We start from the raw sequence: 25,913 nt of genomic DNA on the forward strand, positions 1-25,913 counted from the left end.
TTAAAAATACTTGTACATTTATTGTTAAATTCATTTCCACAATTTCTAAATTTGTACTTTGTACAATCACTTTTTAGCTTCCTAATTATTTAATCACATACTTATATATACATATATGCATCTAAAAGAGCTTTCCCAAAAATATCATCAATGGGTCCCATGCAGTCAGCAACAAGATCGCGGCCGTCAAGTATTTAAAAAATGCTTCATGTTCCTTTAGGTTTCGGTTAAAGAAACCTGTATAATATCCAGAATATTGCGCTAACATGGCCGTAACGAATGTTAACAGTCCTAGAAAATTGTGAATGAAATCATTAACTAGTAACGATGCATACTGGCGGTAACCCCAGGAATATAGACCCAACGCGCCAGAAAGGCAGTTTATGACAAAAAACACGCACGCAGCTAAGCCTAAAAAGTAATTTATGAATAGGATTACGTTTTCTTAAATCATATCCAGTCCTAACCATCAAAAAGACGTATGCGACATTTTTTTCAAAATGTTATTTTTAATTCAGAAATGCATTTATGTACTGTTACTCCCGAAATTGAGCGTACCGCTCTTTTTTGTAAATATTCGCAATGTTTTACATGCTAAAGGTTTTTTTTTATTAATTACGATTATTTTTCCATATAAAAAATGTTTAGATTTTTTTTTTATATGAAAACAATGCGGACAGCCAGCAAAAAAAAAATTCGCAAAAATCAACGCGAATTTTCAGACATTTTATTATACTAAAATTTAATTTTAGAAATTCAATTCAATTTTGGGAGTAACAGTAACATTTCTGCATCAAAAAAAAATTTTGAAAAAAATTTCGCTTACGTCTTTCCAATATGCAACTCTCGAAAGGAGTATATACATACATATATATGCTTCCTCTATTGTCATACCTAATTTTCCATGCCACGTTCGAAAATGGTGTTCCTTTGGCAGTGATTTCTGCAATGTGCCGGCTACCCCCAATAAACCACCTATTAACTGCAGCCAAAAGTGTAAAGTGACTTTTGTATCCGGATGTAATGAACGTGTGAGCCAATTATTGTGGGAACGCACCATCATGCCTTCCGCAGAAAGAAATACAAACTGCATGTGAAATATTTTTTTATTGTTAGATTTTTTTTATATTTTCAACTTTTCATACTCACCCCGATCGTACAAAGAATAGCGTGTGTGGCAGTTTTTTTGAATTTCATTTCAGCGCATTTTACCGACATTACAACAGTGATGGCCAAGATGAAACATTGATTGGCAAGATTCCATGTATAGCTGCTAATGACCATTGCGCCCAGTTGGTTTTTGTGACTTTATTGAGGATCAACGGGTTTTGTTTCCGCTACGTTTAAATTCAAGGCGCTAGAAGGAAAAAAAAGGCAACAAGTAGCATTAAGATTGCATATATTGTCAATAGAGGCAAACTATTAGTTATCTACAGATAAGACATGCTTGATAATGAGCTTTTTAGTATTTAACACTTAGTTAATATCGTTGGAGTTCAGTTTTGTCGTTGTCGCAAATAAAAAGGTCTTCCTTTCTAACAAAGTTTATTTAGTTATCATCTGGTTATGCATATATGTTCTATTTAGTTTCCCGCAATTAAATAGAATGAATAATTATAATAAGATTTGAACACCTCCATTTCTCCGTGACTAGAATTATTTTTTTTTTAAGACGGCGCTGACATGGATTCGAATCTGATATCTTTCTGGTGTTAGTGGACAATTTTACCATTGGCAAGAGCGGCCGATGTTGACTATTACACATCGCTGATTTACTAAAATACTGTCATAACTCAAAAAACTGTATTTTTCCGTAGACAGGTTTCAAGTTTTCAATTTGCGAATATTAACTCCTCACGCAAAAACTAACACAATTTTACCATGAGATATTTTACACATTACGAAGCAGGAGCGATAAATGTAGTTTTTGTTTATCTTTCTTTTATATTCGGTCTATAGTGCTGGTTAGCTCGCGTGGTGAATGATTCATCATTATCGTATACAATGGGCTTTTGATTGCTCATTGAGTTCCTTATCTTTTATTTTTTACCCTATTAAAAGTGTCTTTACAGTTTGATAGACCTTTTCATATTGGGCGAACTACAAAATTCTTTGGAATATTGCTTTTTTGTTTTCATAAAACGTGGCTTTATCAACTTTTCACTCTAAGCTAGCGATATGTATGTATGAAATTTTTTTTTTTAGAAAACTCTATGCAAGGTATATTGAACAGGTAGTATCAGTAGAGCAGCTGATTTGATTTATTTTCAAATTATTTGGTCTCGAAAATGTCAAATATTTTTAATTTTTTCTCACAAAAATTCTGAATTGTTAAAATCCATTTGCATGTGAAACCTTTTTCCATACAAAACAAGCGATTGAATAGCAGCTTTTGGAACGTTCGCCCAACTCAGCAGCACAACCGCTGATTACTGGCCCTTGTAAAGGATGGATCAATGCTTCGAGAAGCAAACAAATTTACTAGGAAAGAAAGTTGCATCAATTTTTATTTTTTCCAATTTCAATTTTTTATTTTTTATAATTTGTTGTATTTCACATGGCACGCTTTGATTTAGAAGAAAAAATTCAGAACAGTTTTTGACACTTTCGATACCAGAAGCAACAACAAAATACACGCAAATGTTGTTTTTGCTCTACTGATACTACCTGTTTAATGTGCCTTGACTCGATGTGATATTTGAAAATATTCGAAACTGGCAACGAAATGCTATATAATTTATTCAGATTTATTTTTTTTTTTGACGGAGATTGTTGGGGTTATCACTGAATCCATTGTAGTCCGATTTTTGTTAAAATCACAAAAATGCGATCACTCAACCGAATTGCTACTAACGTTTGCATCCAAAACTATATCGACGGCTTATATGCAATAGCCTCTGTTTGCAATTTTCAAAAAAATTAGATTCTGATTAAAAAAAAATCCATCTACGCTGTATATCGTTTGTAAGACTATTGAATTGCAAAGTTGAAATGAACTTCAGTTCTGACAGTTAAGTCCCAGACCTGTTATAATCAGGGCCATCACAGAATCCATCGTAGAAAATCTACGAATACGAAAAAAAATGCTATCACTGAATCCGAGTAAACTCGAAAATATCGAAATCAGCTGCCGTAAAGGAAACAATAGAGACATACACTAGCCGATATCTGAAAGGGTACACCTTGTATAATTTAACAATTATTTTCATGAACAATTTTCTCACTTTATAAAAAGTTCATAAAAATTCAAAAAAATTTCCTCAAAATTTTCAACTTTTTATTCAGAATTTTCAAGTATGCAGTTTTCTAGGCCACTCAATTTTAGTCGATTGAGGTGCTTGTTTCAAACGGCTTAAAAATCCCGTTGATTTTTGAGAATTTTTTTCAGTTAACGGATTTTTGCACTTTTTTCCATATTTCTAAGCATGACGCCCGCTATAGGGGTGAGAATTTCTTATGAAATAAAATGCAGGAAACCGTCAACTAGGGTCAACTAGGACAAAAAATGTATTCAGTAAAAAAATTTTTTTTTTTTTTTGTTTTTGGTGCCGCTGAATCCGGATGTGGGGCAACCTTGATTCTTCAAGGTCATTTAGAGATTATGCCCAGGTCAACCCAAGGTCAAATTCAGAAGAATTGTGTTGAATTTTCTGGTTTATGCAATATATCTGTCCCTACTTAACCTTCAAATGACCTCCAACCTGACGTGATGGAGGCTAACATGCCTCGGATTTGCATTCAGGGCGTCGAATAACATAGAGATATAGAGGTTTGGTTCAATATGCAGAAACTTTTTTTTTGTAAACTTGTGGTATTTATAAAAATAAAATTTAAAAGGTCATACGGCAACCAACTGAAATTCTGACCTAAAAATGTTGGGACTTATTCCTTTAAATAGGGTGTCCCTACCTCTGGAAAGGATAGGTCGGAAGTCACGCTGGTATAGCTGTTGAGTTTTTTGAGTAATCATTATTCTTAATTGAAAAAATAAAATAATAATAATTATTATTTTTGAGCAAAAAAAAAAATACAAAATCAAAAGATAATCATTATTTTTAATCGAAAAAATAAAAACTAAGCAATAATAATATCCTTTGAGCGAAAAAATAAAACTCAAATATTAATTATTATTTTTAATATTTATTGGTTAAACTCGCAAAATAAAAATCATTGTAAATTACATTAGGATGTAGGAACACAAGTACGTGAGTAGAGTTAAAATTGTTTTACGATGATTACGACTTGTTGATTTTTTTGGCTAAATTAAAAAAAAAAAATAATGATTATTTTCCGTCCCAGATTAAAAAAAAAATAATGATTATTTTCCGTCCCAGATTAAAAAAAAAAAAATAATGATTATTTTCCGTCTCTGATTTATTTCTTGTTTATGTAAAAACTCATCTATGTTGTATGTAGCGTGAATTTCCAGTGGGATCAAATCGTTTTCAAACGTTTAAAATTCTGTCAAAACCAACCACTGCGTATTCACCTTTATCATTGATTTATTTGGGAATCAATTTGTTAATATGTATGTCAAAATACGAGTACACACAATTGTACATTCGTACATACCCAGCTAGCACATTTGCCAGACAATTTCTGATATCAGACAAGTCGGAATAAAAAGTTGACTATTTAGACAAGTCTTACAGGTTTCGTACAGATTTCTGGGCGAAATGTCTGGATAATTTTATTTATTTCCTTATCCGATATGGCTGATCGAATTATGTCCGATTTCGGGCATACATGTCTGATAATTCTTCTTTTCCATGATTATTTGGTCAGACATCTGTTAGATATCCGTCAGAATCGTCGGCAATTAAGTGAGAATTTCCCACGTTGTGTCGGTTAGACTTCCCGCCAACGTCTCCATACGCTTCTCTGACCGATATCGGCTAAAATCGTACAGATTTCTGACTATGTTGCTAGCTGGGTATGTATGTTTGTGTATTGCTTACCTTTTGTATTTGTTTGTTGACAGGTATTTGTTTATTTACACAGTTTAAAATTTGTGTACATATGTTCCTAAAATACTTGGGGCCTGCGGCACTATATACATACGAATATAATACGTATGTATGTATGTATGTATGTATGTATATAAGGTGAATAATTTTTATTTTATCTAAAAAAAAGTAATTGATAAGCGCCTGACCACTAACAACGCATGGCAACAAATATATTAAATATAAACATATCTAAATGCCTACATTAATGCAGATATGTACGTATGTATGTAACTACATGATATCTACATATTTACATATGTATATGATATGTATTAATTATCTATTGTGATTTAATCAGAGGCTACAATAAATCGCGTACGTGAGCAAACAATAATATAAGACATTATTTAAAAGCCATCATTTTTAACGCAGGAGCTGAGAAATCAATTAACTTTCTACCATAAAACATTCACCGTTTGGAGTTGTCCATTGAAAGACAATTTAAAGTGAAAACGTTTTACTCTTTATGTGAATATAAAGATACGAAACGGTGAAAAGTAAAAAAGTGATATTCAAAAATGACTGCTGTGGATTCTAAATCTGCTGAACGTTCTCTTTGGGAAAATATTTTGCAGCGAATAGAGATTTTTATATGGGTTTTAAATCAAGCCTGTATTGGATTTGTAACGATTTACATGTTTTGGATATGTATTTACAAAGGCATGGGTACTATGGAATTGCATGCCTTCCTAGTAACCATTGGGGTAAGTTGATACTGAAATCTAGTTGGGAAAAGGATATTATAGAAATGTGCTTATTGTGCGGAGTGTTAAATGATAAGGTTTAGAAACTCAAACAAAAACCTCATTTATTTACATACTAATGTATTTACCTTTTTAAAGCTGTTTTAAACAAAATCTATACAACTGAAATTGCGTTATGGCAATATTCGCTTTCAAAGTCAACCACAAATAGATGCTCCTCTTTGAAACGGACCATCCCGGTGTGCGATTTTACGAAAGTTAAAAATTTCATGACAAAAAATTTTGATGGTTTTGCTCAAAAAAGTGAGAATTTTGCGAATTCATAAAGTATTTAATGATCATAACTGGTTTCATATTAGGCTTTAGAGACCCAGAAAAGATAATAATATCGTACTTTCAATAATATAGAGAAATAATTCACATTTTTTCGTTTCGGAGATTTAATCATTTAGTCTCCTGAAGTACAAGTTTGAAGCGTCAAAAAAAATGCACTGATTTTTAATAGCTTTTTTTGCTGACGAATTTTTGCACTTTTTTCCATATAAGCATGAATTTCTTATAAAATAAAATGCGGGAGACCGCTCGCAACCAAATTCGAAAAAAAAATCAAAGCCAGTTTTTGTAAATTGCACTTGTTCTAAAAAAAAAAATATTAAAAGTTAACGCTATTTTTTAGCCGCTTGAAACTTGCACTAAAATTGTATGGGCTATAAAACTGCATACACAAAAATTATGTAAAGATTCAGATTAAAAAGTTTGAAATTTTTATGAAAATTTTATAGACGGAGAGCTCATGACAAAAAAACTCTCATCATATTTCAGATCGATTGAAATTTTTTGCGAGCTTAGCTTGTTAATATATAAATCGAGATCTGGAGGGCTGGCTGCTGAACAGCGGTCTTGATTATGCATTTTTAGCGATTAAAGATGTCTATGAAAACCGAATACTCAACATACTTCAGACGACTTGAAATTTAGATACAATTTTATTTACAGTGTATATAAAATGAATTCGACGTTGCCTGCCAATTCTGATGGTGGTAGAGTAATGCCAGCCCATGTTGAAATTGCATTGTTGCACCTATAAGTCATCATACTTCAGATGACTTGAAATTTTGATAGAATTTTATTTACAGTGCATATAAAATGAATTCAAGGTTGCCTGCCAATTCTGATGGTCTTAAAGTATTGTCAGCTTATGTTGAAATTGCATTGTTGCAACTGTAAAACAACATACTTCAGATGTGCTGTCCTTATCACCGGGCATTATTAATATTATAAATAGATGAAATGTCTACAACAGCCAGCCCCTTCTGATGGTCTTAAAGTACTCCAATTTTGCAAAAGAAACCACTTTATATTGTCTCTTCTTTTATCATTATTAAATACACATTCTATTGAAGATTCCATTTTTATAAATTAGCGAGATAATCTGAAAAAAATTGTAAAATTCTGACAAATAGGGACTGATTAATCATGACTCATGTGACCATCTATCCCATTTACTGCCAATTGTCTGTCACGAAAGTCAGTCTCGCTCACTCTCACGGGAATTACATTTTTTACATTTTTCATATGATGTGACCATCAGAAGGGGCTTGCTGTAGACATTTCATCTATTTATTAACCGACTTCCGAAAAAGGAGGAGGTTATCAGTTCGTCGGAATATTTTATTTTATTTTTTTTTTATGTATGTTACCGTATAACTTTGGACCATGCCAACCGATTTCGATAATTCTTTTTGCATCGGAAAGGTAGTGTCTCAGAGGTGGTCCCATACTAATCTGGTTAAGATCCGAGCAGTGGATCATGAGATATATATATATTTTTTTCTTTTATATGAGAGTTGAAGTCGGTTTTTTTTTGCTAAAAATTACTTGTAATATTAATAATAATGTCCTGTGATAAGGACAGCCCATCTGAAGTATGTTGACTTATAGTTGCAACAATGCACTTTCAACATAACTTAAAACTGAGTAAAAGCACTAAGCTTATATATTAGGAATACATACATACGTACACATGTACATATGTGTAACGCATTAAAAGGAGGTTATTCCAAAAACAGTTAATGATCAGCTCAAATTTCCATACCTTTCGCCCACAACAAGCACATTTCAGCCTTACTACTCTTTGAATTAAAGCTCATTGAATATCCTTTATAGTTCTCTCTACTCATGGCCGAAGGCATAATGTGTCATTATAGTATTAACCCATTAACAAATGGTTTTAAACGCAAAACTAAAACTACCATTCATTGGGTACTACTCACATTGGGCGGCGGTTGTGGTGTTGCCGGCTGTCTTGTTATGATAGTTATAGTAAAACTAAATATGGATCAATTGCACAACAGACTAGGTAAGCGTTTATGGAATTTGAAAATAAGCTTTATCTCGCATTTAACCAACTCTTTTACTTTACAGGTTTCGCTGCTTTTATTCTCTGTCTAATCAGCATGCTGTCCGGCTTGAGTGCCCTCTTTTCAAGTTATTTACGTCGCATTCTAAGTCCTTTACTAAATAAAGGTTTTCACAATTTAGTGGGATTTGGTACATTCTTAACGGCGCTGCTTGCACAATATTACGGTTACGAATTCTTCCATTCAAGTATTATATGGTCATTTATCAATGTACTACAAGTGGTGACCCTTGTCTCGCTAGTACTCACTTCCATAGGCCCGCTTAAGGCACTTTATCAGAAAATCTCAAGTTATTCTGATTGAATTAGACGTTATCTAGTTTAGAAGCCAGGTATCAATGTAAGTGATCAAAGTAGTTGTGAAGTATTTTAGTTGTAATTTTTTTTTTGTAAATACGAGTACATTATCAAGTTCAAGTATATTTATATACATATCTATCTATGAATGCATGTATTTGTACTATATATCATACATTTTATTCATAAGATTTGTAGATAAGTGAATATTTTATAGTTAAAAAGTAGTTTTGTAATGTCGTAATAAAAGGGAATTTTAATTTACTAATACTGCTACTATGAATGCACGGCCGAGTAATCATAGCCAACTTATGTACAGTAGTCGAAAAAATTATAGTCGCACCAAATTTTGACAAGTTTTAAAATATTATTTTTGTTGTTATTTAATTTCGGTTAGTTTTTTATAGTTCGTTCTTTACCAACATCCGTATAAATACAAGTTTAAAGGCAGTGTCACACGATTGGGTATTTGCTAAAATTTGGTGTAAATCGTATCCCAACTGCTTGAACACCCAAAATATTTTTCACTATACCAATCACGAAAATTGATTTATTGAATTTTTTCAATAGAACATCGCTGTATTGTACCAATCTTTTGAATTCAAAAAAAAAAAAAAATTGTCCCACTTTTTTTTTTTACCAATAGCCCAATATAAAAACAACACAGAACACCTACATCAAGTAATTTTATCTCAGGATGTATACATATGTATTAGATGAAAAAAAAAGGATTTTAATTTTTTGAGTTCCTATAGAGGAATCTGAACTTTGCCCCCTGTGCGACACGTCTTAGTCGTCTCCAATTGGGGCCAACATTTAAATGTTATGTATATCTATCCGTAGTATTACCGATTGAGGGGGTGAGACTGAAAAAAATCGTTCATTTATTTTAATGAGCTCTCTTAAACTCTTTGCCATTTGATAACGCGCATTGCGATATTTGATCAGTTCTATAAATTCAATTTGATTTAACTTTATAAACAGGTGGCAATTCTTCTTAAACCTGAGACGAACACGTATACGGCTTTCTACAATCGGAATACGGCAACATAGAGTCTATCGATCGATATACAGATAATAAGTGAATTGTAGCTCCTTCCTAATCAACTTAAGTTTAGCTTATAGTTAGAAACATTTCCTGCAGCGGATGTTCAGCTTTGAGCAGCTTTTCTTTTATGTACCATATACACCAGGCGACAAATGAAAGTTCTAATATAACTAATATTCACAATTATTTTCATGAACAATTTTTTGCATTAATTATTTACGAAAATATAGTTCATTCTCTAATATAAACCATATAAATCAAAGTTTCATATTTAAAAAAAAAAGTTCGTCAAAATTTTCAACTTTTTATTCAGAATTTCTAAAAAATTTTCAGGTATGTAATTTTGTAGCTCATTCATTTTTAGCGAAGTGCAAGTTTCAACCGGCTAAAAAATCGCGTTGATTATTGAGAATATATATTTTTTTTTGGAGACTGCTTTTGCAGAAATTCCGAATAAAACGGTGAAAATTTTGATGGACATTTTTAGAATTTTTGTGAACTTTATATAAAGCGTGAAACTTTGTGCTATAGAATTAACTATATTTTCGTAAATAATTAATGCAAACAAATTTTGATTAAAAAAAGTGTGAATTTATGTATATTAGAACAAGGTGTACACTTTCATTTGTCGTCTAGTGTATGTATCTATGTGGCATATGTTCATTGTTTGACTGTGTGTTGAAAGGCGTCGACTTTTATTCCCCAATTTAGAAGATTTCCCTTCAAGTTCTGTTGGGTACATATGTAAATATGTGCATGAATTTGTGCATATTTTTAGCTAATCTACAATTCTAATGATTGTCCATGGAACACAACCTACTTTCAATTCGAATTCTGGCATGGTAGTTAATCATCGCACTTTCATTTATCTTTACAACGTACACTTAAACGTGCATAGATATGTACATTCAAATACATATGTCTGTATGTATGTATGTGCAAGCCTTTGAAACTCACGATCACCGCACGTTCACTTTTTAACAAGCGAATTTGGTATATTTTTTTTTTTGCACAAACAAAATCAACGCTTAAATTTGTCTTACCACAGGGAGATTTGTGAAGTGTGTTACTTTATTCCGAAAGTAATTATATCTTTGTAACCATATGTACTTTGTTTTGTTAAATTGTAGTTTTAATTTGCCTTTAGCATCTTTTAACTAAATTAAATTCTACTATGAGATGCTGTCGCGCCAAGAAATGCCGCCAAATAATGTATCAGTTTCTTTCTATCCGCTTTGGCGCACACTCACAACTTCCTCTTATTGAGTTTGAAGCGCAACTGACTCAAGTTGGCGTTCAGCGCAATTCATTTCAAATTCATGTTATGTAAAAACCGATTATCTGATTTTGCAGATCATATGCCGCAATAAATCTTGATACATTTCCTAAGAACTGCTTTAAGCTTTGAAATGACGTCAGCAATGCCGCTTGTGGCGTACGATTGGTAAAGCCCCCAGCTACATATTTTGATGATTAAGCCAAAGCATTCGACAAATAAACACAATCGGAACATTTTACACTTATCTGCTTTTATTTTCTTTTAGCACGGCGGACCGGCAACTTTCACGTGCTTTACATAAAATAGGTAATACTATTTTTAATAGGCACAATCTGTGTATGAGTATGACTGTCAAGGGTAAACGTTCAAATATTTACCTTCGTGGTGGGTTCTATAAATAAAGAGTATTTCATGTTATACTAAAGTGCTGAGATAAACAATAGCAAGTGATAAAAAAAAATTATCAAATCGCTTAGGAAAAAGTATGTTCTAAAGCTATTTACGGCAAAACTAGAACTTTCACTTCAGCAGCATTCCCAAACCAATAAGATACCGCACACCGTCTTCAAAAGAGTCACAACTCAAAATAATACGTTCGTCACTGTTTAAGCGACTTATGCATTTCCCGCATAAACAAAGAACAGCGAACACCCACACGCATTTATATTGCATTCCCGCATAAACCAAGTGCAGCGAACACACACACGCACTTGTGTTTAAAAGTATTTCGCTCGTTCTTAATTGGGTATGCATTTTTTATGCAATTCTCAAATATCTCTCCGCTGAACTTAGTGAAGTGATAAGTCGCTGGCATTTTCAGCATGGTCAACGCTAAACCAGCTTGGCTCATCACGATGGTCAACGCTAAACCAGCTTGGCTCATCATGATGGTCAACGCTTAACTAGCTTGGCTATCACGCGGTGCTTTGAGCATCGCTCCCACTCCACTCCCGGAGTACTTTTTGGTATGGTAGTAAGCTCCGGCTTACAAGCCACACTGGGGCTCTGCATGAATGCATCCTCAAATAAATCCCTGCTCATTGCACAGCAGCCTACGGCAGCTAGAGCATGACTCCTCCAGTGGAGTCGCCCCAGCTCATTTCCACAGCAGCCTACGGCAGCTAGAGCATGACTCCTCCAGTGGAGTCGTCCCTGCTCATTGCACAGCAGCCTACGGCAGCTAGAGCATGACTCCTCCAAGGGAGTCGCCCCAGCTCATTTCCACGGCAGCCTACGGCAGCTAGAGCATGACTCCTCCAGTGGAGTCGCCCCAGCTCATTTCCACAGCAGCCTACGGCAGCTAGAGCATGACTCCTCCAATGGAGTCCCCCCAAATAAATCCCAGCTCATTGCACAGCAGCCTACGGCAGCTAGAGCACGACTCCTCCAATGGAGTCCCCCAATTAACATATATGGTCACCCTTAAACCTGGTCTCCCGCTCTCCCTCAGCTAAACAGTCACAAAATGCGAAAAACTAATTCGTAGCACATGCTAATCATATGGGCAAGGGCGACTTTACTTCAGGTTTTTTTTTTTAACAAATTATAACAAAAAAATTTTTGCTGAAAGGTAAATAAAAGCTCTGTGTACATTTTTAGCGCATAATTTCAAAAATGCCAAATTTTGAGTTGTGACTCTTTTGAAGACGGCGTGCGTTATGTACATACATACAGTGACGCAAACAAGTGACTACGTGGCGCTTGTTTTTTAAATATCCATAATGTTTTTCGAGTTAATTTTTTTTGTTATTTTTCTATAAAAATATTGTCCAAGCTTAAACCAAAATAAAATAAATCACAGTTTCAAACTTTATAAAAAATTTAAGAAAATTCAGCAAACTTAAATCTGACTGTTTTGAACATTTTTGGGTATGCAGTTTTATAACCCATACAATTTTAGTCTAATGAAGTGGAAGTTTCAAACGGCTAAAAAAACCCGTTGATTTTTTAGATTTTCTTTGTTGACGGATTTTTGCACTTTTTTTCCATAAAAGCATGAATTTCTTATGAAATAAAATGCGGGAGACCTTTCGCAACAAAATTTCAAAAAATCAAAGCCGGTTTTTGTAATTTCACTTTGGACAAAAATTGTATCGGCTATAAAACTGCCTATCCAAAAAGGTTTTAAATTAAAGATTCAGATTAAAAAGTTGAAATTTTGATGAAAATTTGTTGAATTTTCTAAAATTTTGATAAAGTTTGAAACTGTTATTTAAATATAAAGTAGTATTTTTATAGAAAAATAACAAACAAAATTTAGCTCGAAAAACATTACGAATATAAAAAAAAAATGCAGCAGCAACACGTGATTACTTGCTAATGATTACTTGTTTGAGTCACTGTATGTATGTGTATCTTTAAAAATAAGAAAAAAAACACAATCTAAGCAAGTTTGCACTTATTTTTGTGATGGAGAATCAAAATTTATTATGACACCCGCAAGGCGAATTAATATAAGGTGATAGCAGGAGTACAAAAACAAAAACTGACATGTATTTTGTTCTTGCTTTGGTGGCATAAACTGTCAAAATCTGTAAGTGTGTGTGTAGAAATTCAAACAAAATTTTTCAATTTGATATCAGAAGCCGCGCGGCGAAACACATACACAAAATCAGCTGAGCTGGTAACACCACCTTATATAAATTCGCCTTGGACACCCGCAAAATTATATGTCTCATAAATATTTTTTTTTTTCCTTTGATTAACAATCGCATTTTTGCCACATTGTTTTGATGAAGGAGCTTTTCTTTATTAATCCATTGAGACCACGTTCTCGTAAAGTTCAATCGACTTAATACCAGGGCCTAAAATGCCTCTGTTATCGTTTTATTAGTATCCTTGTAAGATATCCGATTAGGACTATTCCATGTGTATGTAAAAATGCGGTTTCCTAAGCCTTGACAATCGATAGAATTTACGATTTCACACCTGATATCGACTATATCTATTGTTTCGATCATTCATTGCTTTCATCAACGATTATGATGGATTACTTTCAAAAAAATTGCCAATAGCTCATATCCACATTCATTCCATAATTTCTATCATTATTCGTATGTATGTATGTAACTTTAACAATAAAATAACTAGTCTGAATATTTAGCAAAAAAAAGTAAATATAATTTAGCTAATTATCGCAAAAATAAAAACTAAGAGCCCACAAAAAGTAATAGATAATAACTCAGTCAATGCCAATATGCCTTAGCAGGTGTATGTTGCAAAATAATTGAAAGTGAGTTACGCGTAAATATGTAGGTAAATGCGCATATCTACATATGTACATACATATGCATTAGGGTGGTCCTTAAAAATGTCATAATCTACATTTTGTATGGGGCACCCCTTTATTTTGTTCTACGTGCAGAATAAAGACAACCACGACAATTTTAAAATTGTAATATAATTTTTAGGGGTCGCTACCAGGTTTTGAAGAAATTTAAATTTTTTAAATCGCTAAAATTCGACAGAATTTTAGCTGGGACCAGCATATGACATATAACTCAGAAGTTTCGGTCCTATCAAACCAAGTGGTATGTTGTTTGACGCGTATTTGAATTGGTTCCAACGATACTGATTGGACTTGCCACTTTAGTTAAATAGTATAAATGAAATCAGACTCCAAAAACACACAAAAATAATTTAAATAATTTTTCACGAATTACTTTTCCGTACCAAGGTTATTAAGTGTACCGAGTTACATATTTGTGGTCATAAGTGGGCGGCGCCACGCCCATTTTCCAAAAATGTATAATAATCTAATTTTCTGCTAAGTGGTGATTGCAATCATCGATTTTAAGTGAATTAGCCTTAGTAGTTGCTGATTTATGGCAGTTTTCGTGTTTCTGTAAATGACCGTTATATGGTAGGTGGGCGTGGTTATAGCCCGATTTCAAAGATTTTCCTCAGTTTTCATGGCTAGACCTTAGGCAAGGCTCGTACCAAGTTTGGTAAGTATTGGTGAAGCGGCCACTGAGATAAAGCTTTTCATCATAAGTGGGCGGGATCACGCCCATTTTTCAAAAATTTCATAACATGTAATGTTATTTTTTACCACAATTCTACTTCACATACTAATTTTCAACAATTTGCATCCAATGTTAACTGAAATATCACAGTTCTTGCATTTTTCGAAAATACTATTATATGGGAAGTGGGCGTGGTTACATTCCGATTTCGTCCATTTTCGATATCAACCTACCTTGGATAAATGGAAATCTACATACCAAATTTCGTTGAGATATCGCAATTTTTGCTCGAGTTATCGTGTACACGGACGGACGGACAGACATACATGGATTAATCGACTTCTCTATTCATTCTGAGCATTTATGTATGCATGTATGTATCAAGCAACATTATTATTTGTAAACCACTGTTATATGTAAAAGTTAGGAAAAATTAAAAAAATGTATTTCGAAAAAACTTAAACAAACGGTAGTCTTTGGAGCATGATGAATCCATTTGGCAATGAATCAATTTACATGAATTATTTTCAATAATATTTAAAATTTAAACTTAGGCCCACTTTCAGAACAGAAGGTTATCTATTTAACTCGAATTTTACCGGTTAAATTGATAAATTGGCTTGCACAATGAATGGTTAGGAATAAAATTAGAGTTAAATCGTTAAATATTTAGCCCAGTAATTTTCGAAGGTTACAGTGCAAAACCGCGTATCAGCAAAATGCAAAACCGCGTATGTGAAGTTGTAGAAATTACTTTCTAGAGCGTAAAAACACTCATATTTCAAAATGGTTCTCTTTTTTTACAAAGCAGTCACATTTCTGGCTAGTATATTTCAGCACAAATGGATAAGGATTGAGCCAAGAGCTTGTGTGAGTAAATCCAATTTTTGGCAGCCAATGTCAGTTACGCGGTTTTGTACTTTATACGACGATATGTATGTCAATTCTGTCAGTAACAAGAAAAAATAAGTACTAGTTACTTAATTTAGAAATCCCTCGGGTTACTTAACTCTGGGCCAGTTTTCAATGCTGCAAGACATTGTCTGGTTTAGGAATATAACAATTTAACTCTGAGCTAACTCTTTATGTTCTGCAAGTGGACCTGAATTGTTTTCAAATCTTGGTTTACAAGTTTTTAGATTTTCACAGATGCCGTTATTTTATACGCAGAAAAAAATAAAAGGGTGTCAGTTGGAAAATGTAGATGTTGATATTTTTAGGACAAACCTAATATGCATGGATACTATTCGTAATAGGCACATATGTATGTATGTCTGCATGCACATTCGGGTAATTCAAAAATAACTAATCTAACAAATTTATGGCCTTAAAATGACCTACTTATTGCGAAGAAAATTTTCCCATTTGGAAAAATTTATATTCAATTATAAAAAGTGTCGAACAGTGATCGGACTACTACCACATTGTGGTAGATCTGCCACTTTTTTGACCATCTACCACACAAGGTCTGAAATCTACCACATATTCGCGTTTTTGAGCAGTTTTATTTTTCCACGACATAATTTTCTTAATTTTAAGAGCAAAAATTGTCCAACACTAAAAACTAACAACAGGCAGAATGGGAGGATAAAATAAACTGTAAAATAGTAAATTTTCTCTATGTTCAATTTATCGATAGGAAACGTGGTTATATCCCAAGTAGCGGTTTCTGGAACGTGCCACATTTGGTCGCTACATCGTGATGTGATAAAAAGAAAAGCTGGCAGCACTCCGCAAGGTTGCAGAAATCCCTTAAAATTCAAAAAAATATCTTAATATGGAAGGAACTGCTTTACACTGTCAAGGAAAAAAAAATTCCAAAACTCAGCACAATTTTTAGCAACTTCAATCTTGCACTTTATTATACTAAAATAAATTTTTTTAGATTCTAATTAAAATGTTTGCAATTTAGGTGAAACGTAAATAGGTGAAATGTAAATAAAATGTAAAAAAATTTTTTGTCATTAAAAATGTTATAACTACTGAACCGTTTGAGACACAATTTTTTTCTTGGCATATTCTTGAAGGGCATTAAATTCTCCAAAGATCGACTCTAAATTTGATTGTTTTGTACTATATACTTACGGGCTGTGAAAGTCGAAAAAAGCAGAAATATGCAGCTCTGGAGCTTTATGATTGAAAATATTCATGCAAATGGAAAAAAGTTACACTAAAATGATACAAAATGTGTACAATATGTTAGTTAACATTTAATTATTAATAATTATGATTATAAATGTTAATATTTATATTATAAACTAGATTTGTCAGAGAAGAGAGTTTTAATCCTTTTATTTATTTTTTATTGCATTTGTAAACATTAATATTCTTTTAAATTATTAATAAAATTCAGTTTATTGCAACATGGATATTGCTAGCGATGTAATTGCACTACATACTTGCAAAAGAAATTGTTTTTGTTCTTCTTCTTTCGTCAAAGTTCGATTATAATTTTGTATCAATGCTATACCTCGATTAGCAATATCGTTAGCTTATTTAATACTCTTAATCATCTCTAAAAAAACCAACTACAGGGTCATTAGAGAATTTAATGCCCTACGAGAATATGCCCAGACAAATTTTTTATCTCAAACGGTTCAATAGTTATAACATTTTTAATGAAAACAAATTTTTTTTACATTTTATTTACATGGAAAATTTCAAATGCCCACCGACACCTTCTAAAATTGGAATACAAATTTTTTAAAATGCGAGAATTTTCTTCTCAGTAAAAACATCCTTTTAAGGCCATAAATTAGTTTCGTTAGTTATTTTGGATCACCCTAATGCACGTATCGCACACCGTCTTCAAAAGAGTCACAACTCAACATAATAATATATGTATAACAAAAATTTGCTCCAGCTTTTGCTGAAAGGTAAATAAAAGCTCTGTGTACGTTTTTAGCGCATAATTTTAAAAATGCCAAATTTTTATTTTTTTTGAAGACGGTGTGCGATATGTGAAGTACATACATAGACCCAGCGGCTCCCATCATATTTGACCCAGTGCATGCTTTCAAGTACAGTTACAGCCTTTTTAATATAACTTATAAAAGCTGTTAGTTAACGAATATTTTATTTTTCAAATCACATTGTTCGAGCTGCTAAATTCGTAAAATATATATTTATATGTTTTTTAGCGATTGACACTTCACAAGTTCACAAGGTGTTGTATGCTGTCGTGTTGTTGTGTGTCGTAAACTTTAAACGCCTAAAACTATGTTTAACGGATTCGCAAGCTAACATAAAAATCGTACGAAATCGTTATGAAATTTCACACCGTTAAAAAAAAATAGTTGGTTGCGCTTTCAAGTCTTCTAAACATTTATTTAGCCATTAAAAACTTTACGACATACAACAATACGACACTTACGACACCTTGTGAAGCATCTAACTGTCTGACAGAATTTAAATTGGGCACCACTGGTATCAACTCACGTCGAGCGCACGTTTAGTAATATCAAGGCTTTTCTTCGCGATAATCGAATGAAAATGCTTTTAAAATGCAGCTTGCGGTACAATGTTACTACAACTATTGCGACAAAAGTTTTGTGAGTTCAAAACTCGAAAGGAGAAAATAGTCAAAGATTCAAAGTACATACACATTTTTCATATAATGAAACTATGTAGTTCATAGTTTTTCACTTTTTACTTGTAAAATAAACATTTCTAAAATAAATGTATTTTTGGATTATGTTTCGGGTTTTCTCATTTTTAGTGCCTTCTTTTGCCTTTTTTGCGGTTTCTGGTGCCTTGTCCTGCCTATTTGGCTGTTTCATTTTGCCTTTTCTAGCCTATTTCGTTATTTTATTTTGCCTATTTTAAACGTTGTTAGATCCAAAAAATCCATTCCCTGATGATTAATAACTGTTTTTTTTTTGTTTCCAAATATGCTGGTCTATAAATATCGGCCTTGCCAAAACTCAGTTATCAGTAGCATACTCACTTTTATAGTATTATAAAAATTGTATAGCTTGATTAGTAAAATGAATGAATTTTTTCCGCTGTACCTCTCCATGTTCGCACTAATAATAATACATAAGTACTTAGTAATCGTTATTGAAATGCTATATCTTACATTTAACAACTCAATTCCAGTAATTATCGGCGTTTAAGTAACAATGGTAATGGCTATCTTATCGCAAATACGTGCGCCAGGTATGCACGTCTGCTAGTCTGCCAACAATTTATGGTTAACTTCGATTACTCAACTGGCAGAAAAAATAAGAATTGAACTAATCCTAAATATGCGTTATTTAGTTGATATCTTATTTGTAGTGTGATACTTAAAATGTAGACAAACAAAAACATTGGTTAGAGGCCGACAATATAAGCTAAATGTTTACTTAAGTACATACATATGTACATATAAGTATACTAAAATTTGATATAAATACATACCTAGAAGAACATCTGGATCGCTTCTTGTGGTAGCGTTTTGACCTCAGAAACGAATCTCGGCAGCCAGTTCAAAAACGCCCTATCTCAAAAAACTTTTCAAGAATGCCCTACTTCAGAATTTGATTGAAAAACGCGCTATTTCAGAATTTTATTGAAAAACACCCTATCTCAGAATTTGGTTCAAAAACGCGCTATCTCAAACGAAGATACATTGAAAATAAGGTGACATAGGGCGGTTTCGAAACAGCAGCTGAGATAGGGCGTTCTGAAGTAGGGTGTTTTTCAATAAAATTCTGAAATAGCGCGTTTTTCAATCAAATTCTGAAATTCTGAAATTCAAAGTTTTCATAAAAACTTTAAGGTCTGTTGTTTTTTTTTTTTTTTGATAAAAATTAGGTAGGTAGGTAGGTAAAAGTCGCTCCCGCTTTAACGGTACGCTTAGGCCATCGATAGAAGGCCCACCGTGCAATTATCCTCTTTGTTGAACAACTTCGTGTCGCTGATGAACCTCATCAGTTATCTTGCGTTGGTATTTGAAACCTCCCTAAGGGCCAGGAACGGTCTAGATATATTTTCTCTTCTAAGAGAGTATACCACTCGTGACCACTCCGATCCCATTTAGGTTTGGAAATTCCACAAGTACTAATTTGACTCCATCTTTCTACAGCTTTTTTGTATAAAAATCCACTAAGTAGCAGCTTGCAAGTGGCATATGGCATATCAATGCGTTCTTTACCAGAAAGAATCCGCTTGGTCGTGCCTTGCCTTGCAAGTTCATCTGCTATGCAATTTCCCTCTACGTTCCTATGACCAGGGAGCCGAGTGAGGTGAAGTCTTTTCTGCTTGGCCATCTTCTGTTGAGATAGGCAACAGTCCAGCGCAATGTTTGAGTAAAACTTGAAAGAGCTCAAAGCTTTGATTGTAGCCTGGCTATCACTAAAATTGAATATGTCTCTTCTCATCATTTCAGTTCCAAGCAGCCTCCATTATAGATGGAACTTTAGCTTGGAGTACGCTGCAGTAGTCTAGTAGCCTAAAAGAGATTTTCACGTCCCCTCCTACCTTAACGTATATTCGTTCCACTTCTCCCTGCTTGGGATTCTTGTGCTAGAATTGCTTTCCGGAAGCGATATCGAAGCGCAACGGTCTGTGCTGTTCGGAATGAAGAAACATTTATTTAGTATACAAGAGTGTCCGTGGGCGCTGCCATCCAATGTCCTGCTAAATCCAGTTTAGCTCCGGTGGAGTTACCGAAGACTTAGTAAATACAGTAATAAATCGAATGGTTAAAATTTAATTGACAAAGGTAAAATGGTGCTTAGTGCAAAATCTACGAAGTTTAAATATTTAGCTTTATGTACCTATGAATGTGTGAACAATATACTTGAGTAAACCGTTTTAGCCAGTTTACTCGCCTCTACTAGGTGCGAATTGGCAGACTTTAAAAGCCAGTGATTTCCAAGTTTTCGAATGCTCATATTGCAACAGGTTGTCTGTAGTAAATAAATTCTCCTATAGATCGTGCAATTAATTAAGCACATATACATACCTATACTATATAAGCGCTATATGTATATATACTATATTTACAGTCAACTCAATTACATCGTCGTTCCAGTTGATTAGGGTATGCCACAATTTGATGGAATTAAAAACCTAATTTGCTTTTAAAAATTGCGTGCCAGCATTCAATCGTCTCGTGTGCGCACCTCGCCATAAATGTGCAAAGTTCTTTCGCTAGAATCTTTCTCTCGATCGCCTCATCAGGTGATGTGATCTTCCACTATTCTGCACCAAGCAATAGAGTGTGGTTTTCGGTCCTTGAGAGATATCTTTAATGCGAAATTGTCTACTATCCAATGGTGTTTTCGTTTCTACCAAAAAATGTTGCCTTTTGACAACATTTTTCTCTTTTCGTGTTCGATTCTAAAATAAAAGCAAACGGAGCTATACACACTCTTGTAAAGCAAAAAAGGCACATTCTCTGCCCTTTGAAGCCTCGCTAGGGGAGAAGGTTGCGCTAAACATCAGAAAGTGGCTTAAAACGACAATATTTTAAAGTGCTTGAGCTGGACAAGGACAAGAGGCAAGAAGGTGCCCTTTTTCAGGATTAAGTGTAACATCAAACAAATTTTGCGCCATGTAAGGCAAACATTTTTTGGTTATGAATTTTTCATGTCTACTCCAGATAGATGACTAACTAGCCGCTGATGCTGCCTGAACCTTAATCCTTAAAGCCTTAAATCTGGAGAACGTTGTCCTCAACATATAGAATATGATACGACAATTGTAGAGGTAAAGTGGAGACGCTTGAACCGGGGATCTAACATTGTAGCTACTGAGAGAAAAGTATTTTTTCGAAAGGATCCCATTTCTTTAAGAGTTTCTCCTGAATTGGTCTAGGGGTTGATTGATCCATTACTTCGGGAAGTAAATTGGAAACAGGAGTTGCTAAGTTTGACGTAACATAATTTGCTTCACTTACATATCTCTAAAGTAGCTTCTTTGAAAGAGCCAAGAAGGGATTTTGTTTTTGGTTGCGCTCATAAACTATAAAGATACGTTCAAACGAATAAAATTAAGCTCACAGAGATCTCAAAATAATATTAATTTGATACTCGGAAATAAATATCGAATATCTATCGTCATTAAAAACTATCGACACATCTATTCATTAATTTCTGAAAAAATATCGACATTTTGATATATCGATATTTTTTACCCAAGCCTATCTGAATGCAACATAATCGCGATCAGTGATAGCATTTTCGTAGATTTCACTCACAGCCCTGATTTATCTTCTCTCTCGTCTGATTAAATAAATCACATTTTAAAGAAATATCGTTTAGTATCGAAAAGCTTAGAGAAATCTTCTCCAATTCTGGCCGAGCTGGCTCGAGTGCTTCTCACTCTTTTCGATAACCTAATCGGATATGTTTGATTAACGAATATTCGTTGAGACACTAGGTATTAGTAAACATTTCACCAAGCTCCTTTACACTAAAAGCTGTGACAGACGGCAAAGCTTTTTATACATATAATCGAGTCCTACAGCCATTAGAATTTTCATTTATTTCGTTTTCATTCTTTTTTTATAAGTTATATATTTTTTTACGTTGCTTTTAGTTGTTCTGACTTTTTAATAAAATTCAACTCTAAAAACTTAAATTAACTAATAGTAAAATATTAAATGTTATATAAAATAAATCAAATTAAAATAAAATAAAGTAAAATTAAAAATTTAAATGAAATAAAATAAAACAAATAAAATAAATAATAAAAACAAAAAATTTTTTCCCTTTCCCTCCAACCGAGGATCGAATCTGGCAGTTAGTTGCAGGCTTGTAGCCACAACTTTCACGACTCGGCTACCGCGGACGCGAAACTCGCCTGCTTTGTTTGCATACTTGTACAAAAGTTTTTACAAGTGTTGTCATCGAAAATTCCCCTGATCCAAGTTAATTCGCAAAAATTTCGTGCATTTGTTTGGCTGCTTAAGCGCATTTGAAAAAGGAAAATGCATGAGTTAAAGCAAATAAAGGCTGTTAATGCAAATAAACGAGCCCGTTTGTCAACCGTATAACATAAGTATGCAAATGATTTTTAGGCTTCTTAAATGAAATTAAGGGTTACACAGTAACCACAATTTTTTTTTACGTAAACGTATCTTATGTTAGACCCCGTAATATGATTTATTTTATATTGAGTAAGTATTATTCATTAATTTAGATAACGTAGGTGAACTTGAAAAGCTAAAAAAAAAAAAACGCAATAACCTTTGCGGCTTTTGCGCTCCAATTTCGCTTTCTAGCATTCGTATATTTGTATTAATGTTTGCATGTATAGATCAGTTAGTGGCAACTGGCATGTTTTCTATTTTCTTATTCTAAATTGATTTGTATAACTTATTCTGTCTCTAAATACATACCTAATGAACAGACATTTGTAAAATCCACAGCTCATCGTTGCCGGTAAGTCCCCATTAAGCTCGATTCTGTGTAATTTTGTTGTTTGAATTATCAATTTACAAAACTTGTTTTGTATTTAATTTAATAACGTTTAAAAAATAACCGTGGCATTCTGCCAAGAGCGATCGCCTGTCTCTGGCATGCTGCTTTATTACTTATCAGTATTGCAGCGTCAGTCTCGGTGGGTGGATAAGTGAGATTGCAATTATTATGCTAGTTATTTTTATTGTTGCGCATAAATACTGAAAGTGTGTTTTTTTTTTTCGTTTGAAATTGTGCGACAAAGTTATTGCAAACATTTTAAGCTAAAAAAAAAAAAAAAAACAAATGTGAATCAAACAACAAATCATCAGCCAAGCTTATCAACATTTCTAAGGAATAATCCATTTGTATGAGTGTTCCACTTAAATATGCAATTGTTTTATTTCAACCGAATGGCGACATATTTAGCGCGTATTTATTAGTATTTATTTATGGCCGGCCGAACAATCGGATTCGGGTTCAATACAAAGCATTTATTCGGTCGGTTATAGGCATTCATACTTAGATAAAAATGTAACATATGTACATTTGCACTCGCATATATCTCTGATAACATTAAAAACATTTATATTGCTTGTTGTTAACATTAAAATGTTATTAACTTGAGTACCAGATAAAATATGTAGCTTCGTTACAATTTGTTTTGATTTTATCTTACTGATGCAATAACTTTTTTATTATACGCTCTTGTGACGCTTTTGAATATCATGCATGCATGCAATTTTAAAATTTCGTTTAAAGCAAAGTGACATTGAATTGCTTTCAACGAAAAGCTGGACAAATATATGTACATATATTTATGTGTATATATATGTACGTACATTAGGGCGGCCCAAAAAAAATGCATGTGATAAAGTAAAGCCGGAATTTTTATGCTCTCATCCACTAGGATTGTTCTATACCGAAAAAATATACCCCTTTTTTATTTTGAAATCGAAAAATGTTTACAGGTCGCTCAAAGCGCCCAAAGTTTTCCATGTATTTTATATCGGGAAAAAAACACTTTTCCTAGAAATGGTACAGAATTCTTAAAAATCAAAATTTTTTGCTATCGGAAAACTCATTTTATCTTCAGGAGATTCCCAATAATAATACCCAATTGTTTAGTTAACCATTTTTTCATCGCAACTATAACTTATGGGTCCGCCATAAACCCACAAAAACCCCGAAAATGCAATGAGGGGGGGGGCCATAAAAAATCGTTAGTATTAAAAAATGGTTAAATAAACAATTGGATATTATTATTGAAAGTCTCCTGAAGAGAACAAGAGTTTTTCAATCGAAAATTATTTATTTTCAAGAATTCTATACCATTTCTTCGAAAAGTTGTTTTTTTCTTTTCATATAAAAATACATGGAAAACCTTGCGCTTTGAGCGACCTCTAAATATTTTTTTTTTGATTTCAAAATAAAATAATAGGGACATACTTGTTTTCGATATAGAACAATCCTAGGGGGTGAGAGAGCATTACAATTCCGACTTTACTGTTTTTGGGCCAACCTAACGGACATACAGATATGCAAATTGTCAACGTGTTATGAATAACTGCATCGTACATGCATAAGTATGTATTTAGGTATAAAAATCTACAGCCTCGAAAAATACGAAGCGTGCTGCGGTAGGAATAGATTATAAAAGGGGTTTATCTAGTGAATAAACATAGTACGTGGAGAGTACCTAATCTATTCTAATCTTCCGTCCAAATCTGATCCGAGTGGCATTCTCACCGATAGGAGTATTATTGAGAGGTGAACCAACCGTTTGGGTTTCAATAATCATACGCCGCCGTAGCCCAGTGATTAGACGAGTGTCTGCTTAATAGGTTCCGGGTTCGATACTTCCTTCATGCAACATTCAATTTCTTGAAATTGCTTTCTAATATAGCTCGGCAGGCAATTACAGACCCCATAGTGTATAATTCTGAAAATGATTGTTACAAAAACAGCTATCGTCCGAAATATTAATATTGAATCTAAAAGAAAATTAAATTAATCCTCTACTACATATTAAGGCAAATATGGCGTCTCACTACGTCTGACTTCCAAAACGTACCACTGCAATGTTTGGATACTGTTCTACTGCAATATTTAAACTGTTCCTATATGCAGAGTTGCGAAAAATTGCAGCTACATACATTGTACATTTTGAATATTCAACACAACAAAGAATAACCTTTCGTAATTCTCCATTTTGACAACATCAACACCAACGGCAACCAAAACCAAACGAAACTTTAACTTTGTTTCTGATGCGCTGATTACTCTAGCGATGTGTTTTGATAACTTTTCGGGTCGTTTTGGAAAAGTATATGTATGTACATTGTCAACATTATGTAGTTCGGCGTTACAGAACATTATACTTTGTACGTATGCAATGTAATTGACGTTTTGGAAGTCAGCCTATTTTGGCAATTTTTCCCACATAACTTAAAACCGTATCAAACTAATTAAATGCATAGAGATGTTAACGATTTAGTAATAACGACACGTAATTGGATTGCCTATGTGTGGTCGAAAAAGATCTATTCGTGACTGCAAAAAAGAAAAACTAATGAAAAACTCAAGTTGTTGGTAAGCTTCCATAGACGGACGCTCTAATGAGCGGACACATTCTTGGGAACGAACAATTTTTTTTTTCCATACAAAATGCTCTTCCATGCGCGGATTTTCCGATAAACGGACGCGGACACTCAAACATGTCTATTTAAAAAAAAAAAAAAATTCCCCTTAAGCGGACGTGAAGCTCTAATAAGCGGTCAGTTTTGTTTAATTTTTTTCAGT

At 33.4% G+C, this 25,913-nt stretch overlaps 3 protein-coding genes across 8 annotated transcripts in view; 2 read left to right on the forward strand and 1 right to left on the reverse strand.

Annotated features, from left to right (window-relative positions):
- On the reverse strand, positions 1-23,284 carry LOC118735789. 5 transcript variants are annotated; one of them, XM_036465754.1, is made up of 5 exons: positions 20,484-20,498; positions 20,185-20,379; positions 1,150-1,357; positions 895-1,087; positions 77-411 (listed from the first exon to the last, which is right to left on the reverse strand). In XM_036465754.1, the coding sequence occupies exons 3-5, from the start codon at positions 1,282-1,284 to the stop codon at positions 122-124; spliced, it is 618 nt and encodes a 205-aa protein (XP_036321647.1). In that variant the 5' UTR covers positions 1,285-1,357; positions 20,185-20,379; positions 20,484-20,498; the 3' UTR covers positions 77-121. The 5 variants fall into 5 exon arrangements, with proteins under 5 accessions (XP_036321644.1, XP_036321647.1, XP_036321646.1 ...); XM_036465753.1 differs by lacking the exons at positions 20,185-20,379; positions 20,484-20,498 and adding an exon at positions 23,051-23,284; XM_036465755.1 differs by lacking the exons at positions 20,185-20,379; positions 20,484-20,498 and adding an exon at positions 19,123-19,245.
- Positions 4,331-8,780, forward strand: LOC118735791. Its single transcript, XM_036465757.1, has 3 exons — positions 4,331-5,713; positions 7,880-8,072; positions 8,138-8,780. Exons 1-3 carry the CDS (start codon positions 5,528-5,530, stop codon positions 8,434-8,436), a joined length of 678 nt encoding a protein of 225 aa, XP_036321650.1. The 5' UTR covers positions 4,331-5,527; the 3' UTR covers positions 8,437-8,780.
- Positions 23,274-25,913, forward strand: part of LOC118735784 — an 11,303-nt gene continuing 8,663 nt past the window's right edge. The window contains exon 1 of one of the 2 annotated variants that reach the window (XM_036465741.1): positions 23,274-23,479. The gene's annotated coding sequence lies outside the window, so the exon portion shown is untranslated. The remainder of the gene's footprint in view (positions 23,480-25,913) is intronic. The other variant, XM_036465742.1, reaches the window with a different exon arrangement.

The sequence above is a fragment of the Rhagoletis pomonella genome, unplaced genomic scaffold, assembly GCF_013731165.1.
Source record: "Rhagoletis pomonella isolate Grant_MI unplaced genomic scaffold, Rhpom_1.0 Rhpom_scaffold_00003, whole genome shotgun sequence".
In the NCBI taxonomy this organism is placed as follows: domain Eukaryota; kingdom Metazoa; phylum Arthropoda; class Insecta; order Diptera; family Tephritidae; genus Rhagoletis; species Rhagoletis pomonella.

Bases quoted from the DNA above. Each gene is read 5' to 3' on its own strand.
- LOC118735789 (XM_036465751.1), bottom strand. From the start codon at position 1,284: ATGGTCATTAGCAGCTATACATGGAATCTTGCCAATCAATGTTTCATC. The intron at 1,088-1,149 runs GTGAGTATGAAA...TTTCACATGCAG, and splicing joins CTATTCTTTGTACGATCGGG to TTTGTATTTCTTTCTGCGGA. The intron at 412-894 runs GTATGACAATAG...ATTACTTTTTAG, and splicing joins AACGTGGCATGGAAAATTAG to GCTTAGCTGCGTGCGTGTTT.
- LOC118735791 (XM_036465757.1), top strand. From the start codon at position 5,528: ATGACTGCTGTGGATTCTAAATCTGCTGAACGTTCTCTTTGGGAAAAT. The intron at 5,714-7,879 runs GTAAGTTGATAC...TATCCTTTATAG, and splicing joins CCTTCCTAGTAACCATTGGG to TTCTCTCTACTCATGGCCGA. The intron at 8,073-8,137 runs GTAAGCGTTTAT...TTTACTTTACAG, and splicing joins TCAATTGCACAACAGACTAG to GTTTCGCTGCTTTTATTCTC.